At 40.9% G+C, this 21124-nt stretch overlaps 1 protein-coding gene across 3 annotated transcripts; it reads right to left on the bottom strand.

Moving 5' to 3' along the window:
* Positions 1–6213: 6213 nt before the first annotated feature.
* On the bottom strand, positions 6214–20905 carry LOC143136140 (stonustoxin subunit beta-like). 3 transcript variants are annotated; one of them, XM_076296664.1, is made up of 5 exons: positions 20809–20905; positions 14798–15072; positions 11053–11099; positions 10160–10735; positions 6214–7244 (listed from the first exon to the last, which is right to left on the bottom strand). In XM_076296664.1, exons 2-4 carry the CDS (start codon positions 15061–15063, stop codon positions 10173–10175), a joined length of 876 nt encoding a protein of 291 aa, XP_076152779.1. In that variant the 5' UTR covers positions 15064–15072; positions 20809–20905; the 3' UTR covers positions 6214–7244; positions 10160–10172. The 3 variants fall into 3 exon arrangements, with proteins under 3 accessions (XP_076152779.1, XP_076152798.1, XP_076152788.1); XM_076296683.1 differs by having other exon boundaries at positions 10535–10735; XM_076296673.1 differs by lacking the exons at positions 6214–7244; positions 20809–20905 and adding an exon at positions 19283–19600 and having other exon boundaries at positions 9232–10735.
* Between the last annotated feature and the right edge of the window lie 219 nt (positions 20906–21124).

Here is a 21124-nt window from a genome sequence, read left to right as displayed (position 1 = left end):
CACAAATGTGGTGATGTCCGACACGTTTTATGAAGAAGAAAGCCTTACGTTTTCAAAAAGTATAAATATGTCCCACTATGTTCTGCTTCATATAGACCGTTTCAAGAGAATTCTGTTGTCAGCATCATAGTTGTTCCCACAAGGCTTCCGTTTTAACATTCCATATGTTATCTTATCCATAGTTTTTTCAATCGCGAACAAGCGATTACCCATACTTTTTCTAAACTCTTAACACAGACTCACACCTACAAAACACAATTGGCCAAATAGATAATTTTCTTCTATCCGCATAGGCTTAATTCCTTTACTCCTATCACAATCAAACCTCACACAGTGAAAGTATACATGAAAGTGAACTTTTTTGTTTTACAAGTTATCAGGGTCCAAATAACTAACACATTCATGTCCATTCAGTAAATTAACCTATGCATAAACATGATAACTTTGAAGTCACTTGCCACACTCACTATTGACCTTAAGAATTGAGTAAAGGAGTAAAGGAATTAAGCCTATGCGGATATATTTTGGGTAGCCTATATTCGATTAGTGTATAGCTCATTTGCATATTAAAAACTTTTAATACAAAAACATTTACTTTTCATGGGTACTTTTATTGTGTAAAGTTTCATTTTGATAGGAGTAAAGGGTAAAAATAGCCCCATTGGGGTGTATTGTTGCCTGGCCTTGTTGGCACACAGTTCGGATTAATGAGAAATTAACATATTTATGATGAACGCTACATCACACTATGTGCTGACTGCTCTCAATTCACAACAATATGAATCTATCCAATCTACATCAGGCATTCACATTGCAGCCAATTAGGTCTTTCTCATTCAAAACAGGAAACTGATTTTGTCACTGACAAAGTTTCATTTCGTATGTGGTGTTGAAAGAGAACTCACGCCCAGGCCAGTGACCTCCAGGGTTCTGGCAGCGCTGTGAAACAAATTAACTAATAAATTAATTAACTAATGAATCACAGAACATCAACAACACATAATGAGACACATACATCTAAACCTGAAATGAACACACTTCATTCATGCTTTGCTATTTCATTAGAGGACCAATCCTGATAAACACACTTCATTCATGCTTTGCTATTTCATTAGAGGACCAATCCTGATAAACACACTTCATTCATGCTTTGCTATTTCATTAGAGGACCAATCCTGATGAACACACTTCATTCATGCTTTGCTATTTCATTAGAGGACCAATCCTGATGAACACACTTCATTCATGCTTTGATATTTCATTAGAGGACCAATCCTGTCACTGCTCCAACAAGTCCAGTAAGAGTGTGAGATTTCTTCAGGCCATTTGTGCTGCTGTAATTCGTATCACTATCATTCTCCATTTTGTCCATATAATTACACTATAACGGTTCATAGCTGTTTTGCCAAAGCGACTGGTTTGGCCTTGCAAGGTCACATTTGTGCTTTGTCAACACTAAAAACACTTGATAGCTCTGTTTTGCAGGGATTGTAATTCTATACATTTGTGGTTAAAGGCTTCAGATCAGTTTATTAAATGAGGTTTCCATCTAAACCTGAAATAAACACATTTCATTCAACCAGCTGAATGTGTGAAGAGTCTCTCTGGAGACAAACTTGCATCTGCCCTCACTCATCTACCTGCAGGCTACAGTATGGGCATGTGACCTTAGTTATTATACTACTGCAGTACACTCATCTACCTGCAGGCTACAGTATGGACCTTAGTTATTATACTACTGCAGTACACTCATCTACCTGCAGGCTACAATATGGACATGTGACCTTAGTTATTATACTGCTGCAATACACTCATCTACCTGCAGGCTACAGTATGGACCTTAGTTATTATACTGCTGCAGTACACTCATCTACCTGCAGGCTACAGTATGGACCTTAGTTATTATACTACTGCAGTACACTCATCTACCTGCAGGCTACAATATGGACATGTGACCTTAGTTATTATACTGCTGCAGTACACTCATCTACCTGCAGGCTACAGTATGGACCTTAGTTATTATACTGCTGCAATACACTCATCTACCTGCAGGCTACAGTATGGACCTTAGTTATTATACTGCTGCAGTACACTCATCTACCTGCAGGCTACAGTATGGACCTTAGTTATTATACTGCTGCAGTACACTCATCTACCTGCAGGCTACAGTATGGACCTTAGTTATTATACTGCTGCAGTACACTCATCTACCTGCAGGCTACAGTATGGACATGGGACCTTAGTTACAGTTTTTCTCAGTCGCTTTGGTGCTTTTTGCAGATCAGAATGAAAATTCTCATAACTATTAGTTCAACCTCCACAACATTTAGTCATTTGTGCACATCATAGTAGCAATTTCTCCTTCCTCTGAACAAATTGCAAATACTTTTGGACATGTATCAGTTGCTTTCATACAATTCTCTGCTGTTTTTTAACATTATCATTTGCTTATGTCATGTCAGTCAAAATGAACTATACTTATGAATGCTGAATAGTCGTTCCCAATAAAACTAATAGTCTTCATTTCATTGCTTGAGTCATTACATACAAAATTGTTGAACTAGTTATCAAATTCTGTCACAATGCTGTAGAATTGCAAAGAGCATACAGTAAAAATGTACGTATTCAGTGTCTTGTACTCACTTACTCACCTAACTACAGCAATGTGTAACTTTACTGTAGTTTTCAAATGGCTGTGCAAGTGCTGTATAGTGATGTCTTGAGCATGTTTAGGTAGTGTCACCGAGTTCTGACCTTTTTTTGCATTGGAAAACACTGAGAGAACTGTCATAATGAAAACATGACAAAGCCATTTGACTATCTTGTTCATAAACGATGGTGAAAAGACTTCTCATTTTGATGACACTGACAGTTTCATTTACATGAATACCTGCTTTTGAGGAATGGACTATCCATTTTGAGCAAGTGACGTGCTTTTGCAGGTCATCCACTAGGTTTTGCAATTTGCACTAATTGTTTTGAGAATTGCACTAACTGCTGTGCAAATGTTAATAGTGATGTGAGAAAAGCACCAAAGCGACTGAGAAAAACTGCTGCAATATACTCATCTACCTGCAGGCTACAGTATGGACATGTGACCTTAGTTACAGTTTTTCTCAGTCGCTTTGGTGCTATTCTCACATCACTATTAACATTTGCACAGCAGTTAGTGCATTTCTCAAAACAATTAGTGCAAACTGCAAAACCTAGTGGATGACCTGCAAAAGCACATCACTTGCTCAAAATGGATAGTCCATTCCTCAAAAGCACGTATTCATGTCAATGAAACTGTCAGTGTCATCAAAATGAGAAGTCTTGACACCATCGTTTATGAACAAGATAGTCAAATGGCTTTGTCATGTTTTCATTATGACAGTTCTCTCAGTGTTTTCCAATGCAAAAAAAGGGCAGAACTCGGTGACACTACCTGAACATGCTCAAGACAGCACTATACACTACTTTTACAGCCATTTGAAAACTACAGTAAAGTTACACATTGCTGTAGTTAGGGGAGTAAGTGAGTACAAGACACTGAATACATACATTTTTACTGTATGCTCTTTGCAATTCTACAGCATTGTGACAGAATTTGATAACTAGTTCAACAATTTTGTATGTAATGACTCAAGCAATGAAATGAAGACTATTAGTTTTATAGGGAATGACTATTCAGTATCCATAAGTATAGTTCATTTTGACTGACATGACATAAGCAAATGATAATGTTAAAAAACAGCAGAGAATTGTATGAAAGCAACTGATACATGTCCAAAAGCATTTGCAATTTGTTCAGACGAAGGAGAATTTGCTACTATGATGTGCACAAATGACTAAATGTTGTGGAGGTTGAACTAATAGTTATGAGAATTTTCATTCTGATCTGCAAAAAGCACCAAAGCGACTGAGAAAAACTGTATTATACTGCTGCAGTACACTCATCTACCTGCAGGCTACAATTGAGAAAAACTGTATTATACTGCTGCAGTACACTCATCTACCTGCAGGCTACAATATGGACATGGGACCTTAGTTATGACCGCCGCGCAGCGAAGCGGCGGTCATATAGGTTTAGTCAGATTTTTTTTTTTATTTATTTATTTTTTTTTTCGCATGCCCAAATTTCCGTCAATGAGTCCCGGGACACTGAAAGACCGGGGTACACGAAACTTGGTGGGCATGTAACCCCACATGGATAGCATGGAACCATCGTTTTTCGTTTTGATCTGTAGCCCCCCCGCTGGACTGGATCCCCCGAAAGGAGGGTAGGGCAGACACAGTTTTCTGTGAATATCTCGAAAACAGTAGGGTTTAGGAGGACCATTTTTTTTTGTATGTTGATCTCAAGGGGCCATGTCAACCCATTCCATAACCACTCATTTCATGTATAGCGCCACCTAGTTAAACACAAAAAAGTAAAAATGAGGTGTTGTAATTGAAGGTATCTGTGACCTAACATAGTCAAAACTGCACGAAATTGGAAGTGTAGGATCATTATGACACCCTCTGTATGCACGCCAAATTGTGTGGAATTCCGTTCATGGGGGGCCACACAATAAATGAATTTATGTTACTATACACCAACTGGCCTGTAGGTGGCCGGAGACAGTTTTCTGTGAATATCTCGAGAACCGTAGGGCCTAGGAGGTCCACCTTTTTTATGTATGTTGGTCTTAAGGGGGCATGTCAACCCATCCCATTACCACTTATTTCATGTATAGCGCCACCTAGTTAAAAATTAAAAAGCAAAAAATTAGGTGTTTTCATCACAATATCTCTGGCTGACAAGGTCAAAACTGCACGAAATTAAAAGTGTAGGATCATTATGACACCCTCCCAATGCATGCCAAGCTTTGTGTACTTTCGTTCATGGGGGGCCTTACAATAAAATAATTTATGTGTACATTTAGTGACGTACACCAACAAGGATTCCCGGGACACTGAAAGACCGGGGTACACAAAACTTGGTGGGCATGTACCCCCACATGGATAGCATGGAACCGTCATTTTTCGTTTGATCTGTAGCCCCCCCGCTGGACTGGACCCCCCGAAAGGAGGGTAGGGCAGACACAGTTCTCTGTGAATATCTTGAGAACTGTAGGGACTATGATGACCATTTTTTTCCGTATGTTTGCCTCCAGGGGTCATGTTAACCCATTTCATGTGCACAAACACACACACACACACATACATTCACAGTAATCATACGTATGACACATACTCACACAGTAGACATGTACGCTTGCATGCACAGGCACATACAGTACGCAGGCACACACACACACACACACACACACACACACACACACACACACACACCCACACACATAACATGAACATGTACATGCACACATGCACACAATTCAAGAATTTCTCAGAATTATGAATAGGCAAGATGGAGGTGGGGTTGTATAAAATGAATTTTACATGTGAAATCTATGAACTAATCATGTTTTGGTACTTGTTGTCTAGCAGATACCAGTGAGAATTGAGTGTGGATAATGCAATTTAGTGAGACAGTTAGAATCATATAGGCCTTTCAGCGTGATTTATTTTTGTGGAAAAAATGTGCTGGACTGGGCTGCGGTCATATTTTGTACCGCTCTGCGGTACATCTAGTTATTATACTGCTGCAATACACTCATCTACCTGCAGGCTATAGTATGGACCTTAGTTATTATACTACTGCAATACACTCATCTACCTGCAGGCTACAGTATGGACATGTGACCTTAGTTATTATACTGCTGCAATACACTCATCTACCTGCAGGCTACAGTATGGACCTTAGTTATTATACTGCTGCAGTACACTCATCTACCTGCAGGCTACAGTATGGACATGGGACCTTAGTTATTATACTGCTGCAGTACACTCATCTACCTGCAGGCTACAGTATGGACCTTAGTTATTATACTGCTGCAGTACACTCATCTACCTGCAGGCTACAGTATGGACCTTAGTTATTATACTGCTGCAGTACACTCATCTACCTGCAGGCTACAGTATGGACCTTAGTTATTATACTGCTGCAGTACACTCATCTACCTGCAGGCTACAGTATGGACATGGGACCTTAGTTATTATACTACTGCAATACACTCATCTACCTGCAGGCTACAGTATGATAAATGCAGTACACTGCAAATCCCATACTCTATTTTGTTATGGCACTGAAAACAATGAAACAAAGAAAATGATAACAGGTTCATCACATCCTTTCAGAATTTTTATTTAGACATTTAAAAGTCAGAAGCACAGTATATTTACACATTTGAAATCAGAAAAATAAGCATGTTTTATAGTTCTGTGTAAACACATGTAGAAACACTGACACCTCAGACACAAAGAAATTCAGCAAATAACAGAAGAACAGTACAGAATACATCATACTGTTGTTGCTAAAACATTCTTATAATCCACACATTCATTTTAGGAAAAGTGCAAAATTTACAGCAATATCAGCATTTGTTTAGTATCACCAAAACAGTTGAATACACATATCAACATCTCAACAGCATTACACATGTATATGAACTGGAGTGTGTTACTATATAAAGAAAGCAATATCAGCATTTGTTTAGTAACACTAAAACAGTAGTCTATAATTGAATATACATATCAACAGGAACTCAGCATTACACATGTGTATGAACATGAGTGTGTTACTATATAAAGAAAGCTCTATCAGCATTTGTTTAGTATCACCAAAACAGTTGAATACACATATCAACATCTCAACAGCATTACACATGTGTATGAACATGAGTGTGATACTATATAAAGAAAGCAATATCAGCATTTGTTTGGCATCACCAAAACAGTAGTCTATAATTGAATATACATATCAATATCTCAACAGCATCTCAGCATTACACATGTGTATGAACATGAGTGTGATACTATATAAAGAAACCAATATCAGCATTTGTTTAGCATCAGCAAAACAGTAGTATAGTCTATAATTGAATATACATATCAATATCTCAACAGCATCTCAGCATTACACATGTGTATTAACTGGAGTGTTACTATCGCCAGGGCCACAGATCCATCACCGGGTGCTTACACATCACAATGGATGTTGCTACGGTTACGTGGTTACTGTGGAATGTTGCAGTGTCTTGTCTGGACTCTTTATGTCTGAATTTTGGCAGTTGGGTAAAATGGTGATGATTAATAAGTGTAAACTCAGCAGCAACTGTAGCCTAGTGGCCAAAGTTCCTGGGCTGATGGTCCACAGTAGCCTTGTTTATACAGAAAGACAAGAGACAGAGAGAGAGGAGGAGAAGAGGGGGAAGAGAGAAGAAGAAAGAGAGAAGGAGAAGTGAAGAAAGAGGGGTTACAACAGTCTCTCTCTCTCTCTCTCTCTGTCACACACACACTCTAAAAAATGCTGGGTTGAAAACAAACCAAACTGGGTTGTTTTCAACCCAGCCGCTGAGTAAAATGTGGTCCAACACAGCATTGGGTTATCTTAACCAAGCAAATTGGGTTACTAAATTTAACCCAACAACTGGGTTGACATTTAACCAATATATGTTGGGTTATGTTGACACAACTGTTTAGTTAAAGTTACGTAACGTTTGGGTTATGTAACCAAATCCCCCCAAAACTACCGGTTGATTTTTAAAATACTCTGCTTGTACAAACTTGTAATAACTCAAAGTTTGTATTTACTTACTTGAAAGTCACACCTTCTGTTAACAGCTTTAGGCCTGATATAGATAGTCTATATTAAATGTCCATCAAAAGCCATGCAATGAAATAAAACAGTTAAACATAATTATTTATTTGATAGTTTTCTTTATTTTTGAATAGATAGCCTAGTATAAAATGCATGTGATACTTCCATGAAGGCAGGCAGATTCCAATGTCCGTTTTGGGGGTCAGTCCTGTCAATCAAAGAAAAAAAGAGTGCATTTTAATCACGGTTAGCCTACACAACTTTATATCAAGACGTGCATGAACCATTACCAGTGAATGATGTTGACAGACATAAAAATCCACCAGGAGACAAATTATTAGTGCAACACACTCGGAAACCATGACCACCTTATATTACGGAGTTGTTTTAAACATAATACCGGTAATACAAAACGTGCGTTTATGTCAGATGAGCTTGATAACACTAGCAGGTAACATTACCATTAACGTTAGCCTAACATTAGGCTGACAGTCAGCAGTGCTAACGTTAGCTAGCTATGTTAACACATTCTTAGTGAATCCAAGTTAATGTTACCACCAAGAACCACCCAGTAAGTTACATGGCTATAATATGAGGCTACCCTGAATGATTTAATAAGATGTTGTTTGGCATGATTATTATCGTAAGTTACGTGTGTTGTGAAGAGACTACTTCGACTGTGTTAGCTAGTTGACAAACGTTAGCCACGAAGCATATTTAATTAGCATAAAGTTTCCAAGTCTGCTAACGTTACCTACCAGCTGCTGGTATGCTAATTGTAGTTCGTTGTAAAAGTTTGTTTTGTTTCTGTTCAGCAGTTCCTACCCAGTGAATACAGAAATATGTTTTATGAGTCTGTCTTTGTGTAGATTTAACATTAACAGTAGCTAATATTAGCTGGAATGAATGACACCTGCTAACCTGCTTGAAGCTGAACGAAATGGCAGGCAGAATATTCCTTGATATCACGAAGGGTATGTCTCTGGGTGGACTTTTAAAATCCCTCTGGATAAAAATAAATAAATAAAAGCAGATACATACCTTCCGAAATCACCTGATTTCCATTGCATGTTGACAGCTGCTGGACTGGACGGTTGAAAGAATATGCCTGCCTGCCGATTTTTTTCTCTCAACCTTCAAATAACTATGCAGCTGTGTTGAAGTCACGCTGGTGCTGGGTAGTGTACTCCACGTCAGGTGGGGGACAGCGGGGAGCACAGCCCTAAACTATCAACCCAGCAGTGATAAACTATCAACCCAGCAAGCTGGGTTACAGAAATGACCCAATATGAGTAAAAACAACCAAACAAAACGACCCAACAGCCTCAACCCAGCGTTTGGGTTGAAAAAATAACCCATCATTTTTTAGAGTGCACACACATCTGAAAAGGGATCGATCAGCCCCAAAATACAGCAGAGCCAGATCTGTAGGAACAGGTGACAGATGGAGGGATGCAAAAGAGAGTGAGCAATAGAGAGAAGAGAAAGGGAGGAGGGGGAGGAGAAGAGAAAGGGAGGATGGGGAGATGAGAAAGGGAGGAGGGGAGATGAGAAAGGGAGGAGGGGGAGAAGAGAAAGGGAGGAGGGGGAGAAGAGAAAGTGAGAAAGGGAGGAGGGAGAGATGAGAAAGGGAGGAGGGGGAGATGAGAAAGGGAGGAGGGGGAGAAGAGAAAGGGAGGAGGGGGAGAAGAGAAAGGGAGGAGGGAGAGATGAGGGAGAGAGAATGAGGAGTGGAAGAGGGGAAAAGAGAACAGAGACAGAGAGAGAGAGAATGAAAGAGAGAGGAGGAGAGAGAGAGGAAAAGAGGGAGTAGAGACAGAGAGAGGACAGAGAGGAAGGGAGGAAGGGAGGGGAATGAGAGATGGACAGAGAGTGGAAGAGAAGAGAGGGGGAGTAGAGAGAAAGAGTGACAGGTGGACATACCTGTTGGAGGACGAGCTCATGTGATCTTGCGCAGGGACACCGCACCCCAAACACTAAACCCAGGATAACATTTGGGGTTGATCACAGTAAACCCACTACAGCTAACTGCTACATCACAGTATATCCACTACAGCTAACTAGACTACACTACTGCACACACACACACACACACACACACACACACCTGAAAAGGCATCAGCCCCAAACTACAGCAGAGCCAGATCTGTGCAAACAGGTGACAGATGGAAGGATGAAGAGAAGAGAGCGAGATCGATAGAGAGAGAGAAGAGAAATAGAGGAGGAGGAGAGGAGGGAGAGAGAATGAGGAGTGGAAGAGGGAAAAGGAAGCAGACAGAGACAGAGGGAAACAGAGAGAGAATGAAGGGTCAGAAAGAGAGGGAGGAAAAGAAGAAGTAGAGAGAGGGGGAAAGGGAACAGAGAGGTAGAGAGTAAAGGAGGGGAATGAGAGAGAGAGAGATAGTGAGAGTGAGGAAGAGAAGGGAGGGGGAGTACAGACTGAGGGTAGAGAGAAAGAGTGACAGGTGGATGTACCTGTTGGACGAGCTCATGTGATCTTGCGCAGGGACACTGAGGAGTCAGTCCAAAGCCCAAACCCTGGATAGAGGGGCTCAGTGAATGTGGAGTGGAACGTGTGCAGGTGGGTGAGTGTGTTAGTGGACACGCTGTAGAAGGACAGAGTGCTGGCCGGCCAGTCCAGGTAAACTCCTACTGTTCTGGAGCGGGAGGAGGGGGCAGGTATGTCAGTGTGTTTATTATTATGCCAGGCAGAGTATCTGTCAGGATAGCAGTCCAGACTCCAGGACTTGGCATTCCATCCCATTATGACGTCATCACCCCCCCCTTTCCTCTTGATGCTTTTATAGGCCACAGATATACGAGCTCCTCTACTCCCATTCCATATATCACCTCTGTCTCTCCACTCAGCCTCCCAGTAGCAGCGTCCAGTCAGACCCTCTCTACACAACACCTGAGGCCTCCACCAGTCAAATCTCTCTGGGTTATCAGGATACGGCTGCTTCTCTCTCACAAATGTCACCTTTCTGTTCCCCTCAGAGAGAGAGAGTTCTCTGCCTGCTGTGTTTGGGTCCAGTGTGAGCACACAGGCATCTGCAGACAAGAGGAGAGGAGAGAACATGAGAACACACACACACACACTTCTGCTCACATCACACACACACACACACACACACACTAGTCCAATTCGATATAGGTCATATAGGTGGAGTATCTCACAACCTCCTCGCGCAACACATGACAAACCGTATATCAGAATAAAGACATTACCGAACACATAGATGTAATGCAATCCCCTGTACATTAACACACACACACACGCACTGCTATTAGACACCCATCCAAGCATACCACGCTAAAACATGTGAATGTGAATGAACACAAGTACTGAATAAACAATAAAATCTTACATTTCAGCAAATGTGGTCGTGCTCTGCTTACAGTAGCATGGTCAGTTCTGTAAGAAAAAAAAACAAAATGTCAGACACATGTACCATTTAACAGATGTCAACCACTGCTGTTTTTCTGTCACCTAGTCTGCTATTGTATATATTTCCTCTGAAGTAATAAAAGTAATGAAGTAACTCGCATGCCAGCTGTCTTTATCACCTCTAAAATCATCATACACCGTAAGGGTAGGAGGATGGAAGTAAAAAGACCTGACACTGTCTGTCCTGACTGTCCAGACTTTGGAGGCAAATAACAAATAACAAAATGCACTTTCCAACGGGACCACCAGCGACACCTTCTCAGCTGTGGGCCACGGACCCCTTGTTGAGAACCCTGAACTAGTGGGCCACGGACCCCTTGTTGAGAACCCTGAACTAGTGGGCCACGGACCCCTTGTTGAGAACCCTGAACTAGTGGGCCACGGACCCCTTGTTGAGAACCCTGAACTAGTGGGCCACGGACCCCTTGTTGAGAACCCTGAACTAGTGGGCCACGGACCCCTTGTTGAGAACCCTGAACTGATGCTTGTTGCACCACTTTCTTTTGTTACTCACAGTGTTAATGGGCGTAATACATATTTTACAGTTCTCAACATTTTGCAAGCTGGGCCCCCCTAAAGCTGGTTCATTGCAGTTTGGGGCCCCCCCTCCTCCTGTGGGCCTAAAAATAATAGCATATTTATCTATCTATCTAGGCCCACACTATTATTGCATTGCATGTAAATGCAATGGACTATTATCACTGTTCTTCTTATCTGTTCTTATTATTCTTCTTCCGACCAAATTTGACGTTTAATGACACTAAAACCACTGAACCGTTTGACGTCATTCAAACACTCCTACAAAGGTATTGTAACGGACAATTGTACAAAGTATTTTTTACATTTGTGAACTTTATACCTTTTGAGATATTTACGATAAAAGAGCAATAAATTCCCATTGACTTAACATTGACCGCTGTGGCGGCAACTTTAAGCATTATGACGTGACCTCCAGCTGAAAGTAATTAACAGGTGAACGCGAGCTACCGCTGGAGCTGTGAATCTTCTGAACGTCTTCGCCTGCTGCGCCGTGGTCACTTTATTTGCTCGTAAAACTCTCCTTCAGAGGCACATTTCTCTTACAGACAAGGTAAGTGTTCCGGTTTTTGGTATTTGAGTAATTTATGTAGTCAAACATTATGTAACGTTAGTGTTATATGTATGAAATGATGGGTCACAATTAAATAACTAAACTAACGTTAGGTAACGTTAGTGAAATAGTTGACGTTAACACCTTGCTACGTTGATATGTATTATGTACGGAAACCCACTGTTAATCAACGTTAATATGTCGTCAACTTTACAGTGAACGATTGCTGTAGCCTATGTTTCGATAGCTAACGACAATCGTTACATTTGTTCATTAGGCCTACTAACCAGCAGCGTTAACTAGAACGTTAACGTAAACCAGATAAGTAGGCCTACTAGGCTCTGTCCGGTCACTTTCCACAGGTCTAGCTGCTATAGAATCAAGCTAGAATAGATTATGAATGCAGACTGCGTGGTGCTTGATTATAGCCTAGGCTAGCCTACTGTGTGAAGGGACCTGATTCATGGCATGAATAACGTTAGGCCTACTTGTTGATGGTCATAACGCTATAGCTTCTACCGTTCACATTTTAGTTAAAGCTGACAAATATGCTCCTATTTTTATTTCAACAAATGTTTAACGTTGTACACCGCTGTGTATCAAATAGGCCAGGCTACGTTTTCATTCTACGCTCCTGATTCTTACGTAGCCCACAGGTGTATACAATCAAGCAATACTCCTGTGGAAAGGGACCTTATGAAAGCCATGAATAGGCTACTATACTGTTAGGAAAATGACCATCCGACTAAAGTCTTGTTAAAACACACTACATAAGTTGAGCTATAATGTTTGTGTTGTCAACAGGCTACAATGTTTACTTGGCCTACTTATTGATCTGGTCTATAAATTAAAGTGTCGCCTGGCACGTGAATCAAGCTTTCCAGTTGTAGTACATCGTAATCTGTAGGAAAAAATGTGGCTGACAGACCTAGCAAGCTGTTCAAGTTATAGCAGTTACAAACACATTGCCTGCAAAGTTTTCTAAGCTGTTAACATTATATGTAAAAAAATATGATTAGCTATCAAATATCCTTAAACTGAAAACAATAAAACACAGAATTCTGCTTTGTTTGCAATTTAATACTATAGGCTAGTATTTAAGCTTAACTACCAGTAGTTTGATGGTACAACAATTGGATTATACTCTACCTATTTTTATTGTCCTAGAATTGTTGAGAGAATTGTTTAAATCTTAAACTGTTTACGATGTTAGTCGTTAGGTTAAAAATGTGTCAGCCTAATGTAATGTAACAACTTCACTTAAATAAATGAGTTGTATTGAACAGTTGTACAATTGCAGACATTCCTTGTATTGTTTTGGTATAATTGTTAAACTTGTTTGCTTTTGTCTTTTTGGTTCCAGACCAGCCCAGTGGTGATGACCGTGTATGACACTACGTGTGTGCCTGTCTGTGTGCACACCTGTCAACCATACATCTCTGACAATGTTGCTAGCAACATACCTACTAACATACATTCTTACATATCTGTGCACATACCATTTAACCATACTGAGACTTATCTGAGATCTACACTGAGACATTCTGAGAACTATATTGTTGTGTGAGGACTACTAACTATATGGAACTTGTATACTTGTGAATCATTCATACCTTTGAATCATACCTGTGCTGTAACATCTGTGAAACTTAGCTGTGCTGTTAGACCTCTGTTTTTAAACCTGAGCTGTGCTGTGTGAAAAATAAGATTCTAACCTAAGTTTTGTCTAAAACTGATCATCTGAAGGGCTGACTCTTTTATTCTTCAGTATATATCACCATCAAATTTGACCTATTATCATTACCTGAGGCCTCTAGCTGTTGCTGCCAGTTCAGAATTATTTTTTTTAATTAATTAAAAATGATAAATAGATCTGTCTTAGGATGATATGATTGGCATCATCAAGTTCTATAAGAATGCAAATTCAGTAGACATCTGGTTTCTCCCTTATCATTATTGGTTAAATTTAAAATTGGTTTCAACAACTTTGATTTTTTTGCATTCAAAGTTGCATTGGCTGTTCATTAGTGTGTTCTGCGTATCATTCTGCTGTTTCTGCAGTACTGTATTAAAACAAAGAATGTTGATTAATATTGAATTGACAATTTATTTGTATTGACTGTTATACTCTAACATCTAACCAAGTAAGTGGTTTTCAAGAATACTGTAAGTCTGATCAATCATACTGTAAGTAATGTTATACACAGCAGTTTTTTGCATTTACATGCAATGGTAATTCCCTGGAATTACATTTTCTAGTTATTATTATCATTTTTATTATTATTACTACTACTACTACTACAGTTTTATTACTGTAATGAACTGAGCCTAGCTGTTATGACTGTGTTGTATGTCATGTCTGTCGTGTTTATGGTGTACGGTGAGTTGGAGCTGCTGACAATGGTATTATGTCCAGGGTTACTACCATCGTAATTTTGCCTCACGTTGCCTGGTGCGTTAATGCTTCAACTTTCTGTGGACCTTAAAGGTAAGACAGTAACTAGTATCATTATTAGCCTAGTTTTTGTTGCGTGTTGATCATTGCCAACCACTTGGCAGCAGTGTATATCTTTACCGCTCTAGTTTGCCTGCAAGGTCGTTGAGGTTCATCTTCCTCAGGATGGTCTGAGTCATTTTCACTGAGGCTTCCCCTCCATAGGTCTCCTTCATTTTAGAGGCAACATCTGTAGAGTCACTGTGCTCCAGCTTTCCTTTGGGGATGGGCTTAAACCCATCCATGGTCCCCTCAGAGTCAGATAGGTACGTTTTGAACCGCTTCAGATCTACAGACCCCAACTCATCCAGAGTTCCCAACAGCAGGTCCAGAGAGTTCCCAGCCATGATGCTCACCTGACACACAAAAAATACAGATAGTTGGTCTAGACAGTTTGCAATGGTGCCCATTAACTCTTTATCACCATTGAAGTTCTAGCCCCTTTAAGGAACACTCTGGTGTGGCTTAGAGTGAAGATATTGTGGGCAAAAGCTACTCCACATTTCCTATACAATTTTCAGCAAGCCATAACTTAGCAATATTGTAACTATTGGACAATTATTTTAAAAGTTGAAGACATTTAACAGTGTACTGTAGATCCCGGAAAAGTTCAAGGATCTAGCATGAATCATTCAATGGTAATAAGTTATAAAACTTTGTAACTTTGTAAGCCTATTTCTCAAAATATAAAGAAGACATAAGCCTAAACTTCGGCATGGATGGGTTACAGCATCTTGTAAAACAAACTCCATAGATTTTTGTTCAATTATTGAGAGTTATATGATTTGGCTTTAATATTTTGGAAACACGGTGCGTACCAGCCAGAGGTGACGTAGGTGCCATTGTATATGGTGCCGGTGCAACACAGGGTGGACAGCAAAGAATACGGGAGCTTGACTCCCAATCAGAGTGTGAATTACCCCACCATAATTGGGGGGTACTGCTCCTTCACCTCTTCTATGACCATCATGGTCCACTACCATATCAATCCCCACCGTGATCACCAAGTGCAACATATGTTATGCAACACACACAAGATCTAAACATGCGACAAACTGATAATCAGTAGGCTACAGAATATCTCATTGTTATTATATATCCAAAAGAGAACTGTTTTGATCAACTCCCAAAAGTTAGAAGTTAAGTGCACTGAAATACCATTCTATATAGTAAAAGAAATACCTTTACAAAAAGCCACCTTTACAAGAGCTATGAAAGAACAAAACATGTTAATACATGAAGGTTGTAAAATAGCACATTTTCAACAAGCTAGACATCTGCTAGCTACTTACATTTACCCATGCACGTCAGCAGAATTTAGCCTACTTGAGGAATTTAACTTGCGTTTTGTCATTCAACATTGACACTTGCTTGAGAAGTTCAAGTTGCTCTCTATCTCCGTTGCATCGCGCGCCATGGTGGTCAAAAATGGTACGCTCCATAATAGGGGTGTCTTAAATCACTTTACATTAAAATGTTCCTACAGTGAAAATAGGAGTTGACTTGTATTGTAGCCAACTGTAATGATATTTTTCATAATATAAGAAAACTTATCTGACCCCCCCAAAACTGATATTTCTGTCTCTTTGGGGGGTATGGTACCCCCCAGTACCCCCTGTAATTTGAACCATGCTCCCAATCCAAGGTACTGCTGTTTTGCGGGTTCTAGTCTGCGCAGGTTAAACACATTTGTTACATTTGTGCCGTGACCCGGATCGGGAGTGAGGTTTAGGGTTTAGGTTAAGGTGAGTGGTACGGATGCCAAGTGCAAAACAAATTTACATTTATAAGAATTCCCTTTGGTACAAAACTGTGTGGTTGGAATTAAGTTTCCACATATACACCCACAGAATTCCCTTTGGTTTCCACACTCATACCCACAGCTGACCAGCACATACATTCACTCATTCGGGGCCCATGTTGACAAGGCGGGTGACAAGACAGACAAGACAAACTCAATCATGTTAGTTGCAACACATACTGTTTAATACTGAATATAGAAAAACAAACTCCATCTTTGCAAATGGGCCATCATGGTTAATTACAGGGTGGGGTGGGGGGGGGGGGCAAAATTGGGAGTGGGGCACCAATTTATCCATCAATGTGTTCATCATTTACAAACACGCACAAACCCTTTAAAAGCAGCAGTGTTGTGGGCTTGGACATGGACTGCAGGCCACGTTTGTGGCCGACACGTAGTTTGGCCGTATTCTGGTGGAGTTCGTAAAGAACCTCACGTACTTTGGCCGTATTCTGGTGGAGTTCGTAAAGAACCTCAAGTACTTTGGCCGTATTCTGGTGGAGTTCGTAAAGAACCTCAAGTACTTTGGCCGTATTCTGGTGGAGTTCGTAAATAAACTGAAAGTGAAACTGAACTGTGGAAACTTGGCATGGTGATTGTTGCACCATTCCGTGGTAAAGGTAAGTGAATGTTGGAGGTGTAAGGGAAAATTGAGCAGCAAAATTGATGTCAGCAAGGCGCCTAACCCCTGGTTAGGGCTTTGGGCTTGTAACCGTGGTTGAGCACTGCTCTCCCATGCCCACATCCACGTCTGAAGTGCCCTTGAGCAAGGTGCCTAACCCCTGGTTAAGGCTTTGGGCTTGTAACCGTGGTTGAGCACGGCTCTCCCATGCCCACATCCACGTCTGAAGTGCTCTTGAGCAAGGCGCCTGACCCCTCACTGCTCCCCGAGCGCCGTTGTATTAACTGTAGCCACTGCTCTGGTTTAGTGTGTGCTTCACTTCAGTGTGAATCACTAATTCCCGGATGGGATACATGCAGAGACCAAATTCCTTGTATACACAAGTATACTTGGCCTATAAACATGATCTACATCATACGTAGTACTAAGCACTGCTATTTTGATGTATTGGAGGATTAGAGCACTTACGGGTTGTGGGCTCCAAACGCATCGCCACAGGTTTGTTACGAAGACAAGTTGGTAGGTAATTCTATCTGTATTTTAGTGTGTAATCATGTCAGAAACAGACTGGTCTCTCTCACTGCTTGCTAACCTACTGGCTGGGACAATTGGTCTTGACCGCGCCACTCGACTGGGTCTGCTGCTTTCTCTGCTGTTCATAGGTTACTGCTTTTCTATTGTTGGGTGATCGGTGTGCTTGCTGTTCATAGGTTACTGCTTTTCTATTGTTGGGTGATCGGTGTGCTTGCTGTTCATAGGTTACTGCTTTTCTATTGTTGGGTGATCGGTGTGCTTGCTGTTTGCTCTCTGAGTGAGTCTGTATGTGTGTGGTTGAAAGGTGATTCAAGTGTGTGGGCTCTGTTTAACCTTCTTTTCGTTTCAAGTTCCAAATTCTTTTTGACCATTTAAAAGCTCTCAAGTGCCTATAAACTAGCTAAATCACATATATAGGCCAGAGACTCCTATACCCTATACATCTGCCCTTGCTGCCTTGAGAACTAGGTATGGACAACCTCGCCAACTAGCCCCGAATGAGATGCGCAGCATTTTGAACACCCAGACGATCAAAATGGCCGACAACGTTGCCTCTCAAGAATTTGCTCTCGCTGTCAGCTCTCTTATTGTGCTGTTAGTCAGTAGAGGGGAAGAATGGCAGTGACCTGAGGTACGGCTCACATGGAGACAAGCTTCTGGGTCATTTGCCCCCTTCATATCATGATGGATTTGTCGATCACTGCTATGCTCATGGCTTCTTAAAAGACGGGACCACAAGGACATACACTCTTTAATATCTAATCTGCATGGCTACAAGGGAAGGCAAGGGCCAGGAGCATATGGTGCAGCAGTTGCCTTCTGTCCAGTGGGAGAGGAGGGAACCTATTTACAAAGAGGTGAGGTGCAGAGTCCAACCACCATGTATCTCACCACTGCCTGTACCACGTTGAATACCATCACTACTGACACCCTGAATACCATCACTACTGACACCCTGAATACCATCACTACTGACACCCTGAATACCATCACTACTGACACCCTGACCGCTGAGTGTAGGCCTATGGCCAGTGCCCCCGCACAAGGACAGGGTAACAAGCCTCCCTTTAAAAATAAAGCACAAGTTCCAGCCTTACTGTTCTTATCACAACAACCATGATCACTACTTCAGATCATGCCCAGAGGTGATGATGTACACTCCATCTCAGCCCAAAGATTGGATTGTAGAGAGAATAAGAGGTGCCACAAAAGTGGTTCTGTGCGCATGTGTGTCTCTGCATGGGGTTATGTTCGATTCAGAAGTTGGTCCGTCCGCTCCATTATTAGATTAATGTTATCAGACAGCGCTGTAAAATGTGTGCAGGAATTTCTCGCATTATGATGGCTAGAGTTGCGAGACTTGAATAAATCAAGTGGCGTTGCCGAACATGCAGGAATTTGATGACTGTTTTTATTTTTCCTGTTATTCTTGGTATCTACTGGGAAAGTCCCAAAGATCTACAGGTCGATCATGATCGACGGAGTTGGAGACCCCTGGTTTAGAGCATTTAAATGCATGAAGTAAGATCAATTACTTATTTTTATTTTCATTTTCACCCTCAAACCATACCCAATTCCATTTCACAACAAAATAATTAGAAGCACTCACCTTGAGATCTTTTTAATCACCTAAAAATATTCCACCTGTACTGGCTGATACCTGTTTCTGGGTGAACTTTGTGTTCCTGCAAGAAGCTGTTATAAAGGGTTTTACAGCTTAGATAACTTCACACAGCACTAAAGCCTTCAGTCCTTAAAACCAAACCCTCCTTTCTACTTCTATATGGGCCATCTTATCTTGTAGATAAGTAGAGATAGCCGAGGGACATGAAATGTAAAAGTGACACCTGTTAAACTCACCTCAGCATGACATTTACTGAGGGTAGAAAAAGTGAAATACACCCAAAGCTGAAAACCCATGAGAGGGGGGACATGAAACTAGCTGTCAGAGCTGTGTGACAGTATGCACAAAATGAGAGCAGTCGAACCACAGCCTTCCTATTTGTGTGTCTGTCTGTCTCTCTCTCTCTCTCTCTCTCTCTCTCTCTCTCTCTCTCTGTGTGTGTGTGTGTGTGTGTGAAGAGATCTTGTCACTATTCCTCTAACACCTCTAACTTACAGCTACGTGACTACATGCAGAGACTATGTGACCACACCTGCACAAATACACTGTTAAAAGCTGTTGTCTGTACAGAATACAGTATCTATAATCCTCACCACATTTACATTTATTCATTGACACCTTTATCCAAAAGCCACTTACAAGGGCCATTCTAGGTGGGTAGGTGTAGGTTTGTATAGGCTGTATTGCTATAATCAATGAATGTAATATATTTGAAGTCTCAATTCATTAATTGCCCCCGGACCCCCTACCATATGGGGGGGGGGGGGGGCAGAATTATTTTCTATCACAGGGCCCACATTTTCTAACAGCGCCATTCTCCTAGGTGTAGGTTTTAATAGGATGTATTGCTATAATCAATGAATGTAGTAGGCTATGTTATATTTTAAGTTTCAATTCATCAATTGCCCCCATAGCCCACTAGAATTTTAAGCTGCTGAAGAGAGAGTCTCAGCTCAACCCCAACTGCTACAGTGGTTGCTGACACTCTGCATCTAAAACTGTTCATACACAAATGCACATGCTTTTTTTCAGTCAAACTGTCACAAACATACACATTATATACCCCACGCATAAAAAGAAGAGAAAATAACCCTCATTTTTTTTTGTCATAGGGCCCACATTTTCTAGCAGCACCCCTGAAGCTAGTACACAGAATTGAACCATTACACCTCCCGAAGCATGTCAAGTTGCCCACAGACAGGCTAGCCTGATAGGCAGATAAACGGCTATTGGATATATGGTAATCTCTCTCAGATGTCAACCGGGACAAATGCAAAAGTTTCCAACAAAAAAGACGTGAAAACAAATTAGTCTGATTAGATATCTAACATCTGGTGCACTTGATAACACTGTTCCGTTTCATGTCCACCATTCACTTGTGTCATTCACGTTAGGCCACTGAACAACTAAGGACAATGCAAGTTAGCCTAAGGGTGCAGTAGTATATCCCTCTTAATGATTAGTCAATTTAATGAAGCAGGACAAACAAACAGTATTGCAGGTCTACTCACCAAGAAATAGGTTCCTGTAGGCTAGTAAAATATCAAGTTTGTAAGACGTCTACAGTCTACAACCAACAAAGCCTGTCCGCTACACGCGATAACTTTACAACCTTTCACTTTTGATTTGAGAGTAAGCGTCAGTTACTGGTGTGGTCTGTGGTCAGGATAACAGGTGCAGGTGCCGCTGCATCCGGAACACCCATACAGAAAAAAACAAAGGGGGAAATATATTTACATAATAATATGCAGCTGCATACAGCTTATTTGAATAGGCGGCTACAATATATTTAATAAATATACCATACAAGAATGTGTATATACGCAG

The sequence above is a fragment of the Alosa pseudoharengus genome, unplaced genomic scaffold (genome assembly GCF_046254945.1).
Source record: "Alosa pseudoharengus isolate Yale_2024_CS ecotype anadromous, Long Island Sound unplaced genomic scaffold, YU_APseudo_1.1 YU_APseudo_1.1_scf_1, whole genome shotgun sequence".
Classification (NCBI taxonomy): domain Eukaryota; kingdom Metazoa; phylum Chordata; class Actinopteri; order Clupeiformes; family Clupeidae; genus Alosa; species Alosa pseudoharengus.
Note: the sequence above shows the minus strand (reverse complement) of the source record. Positions and strands in the feature narration are given on the sequence as shown.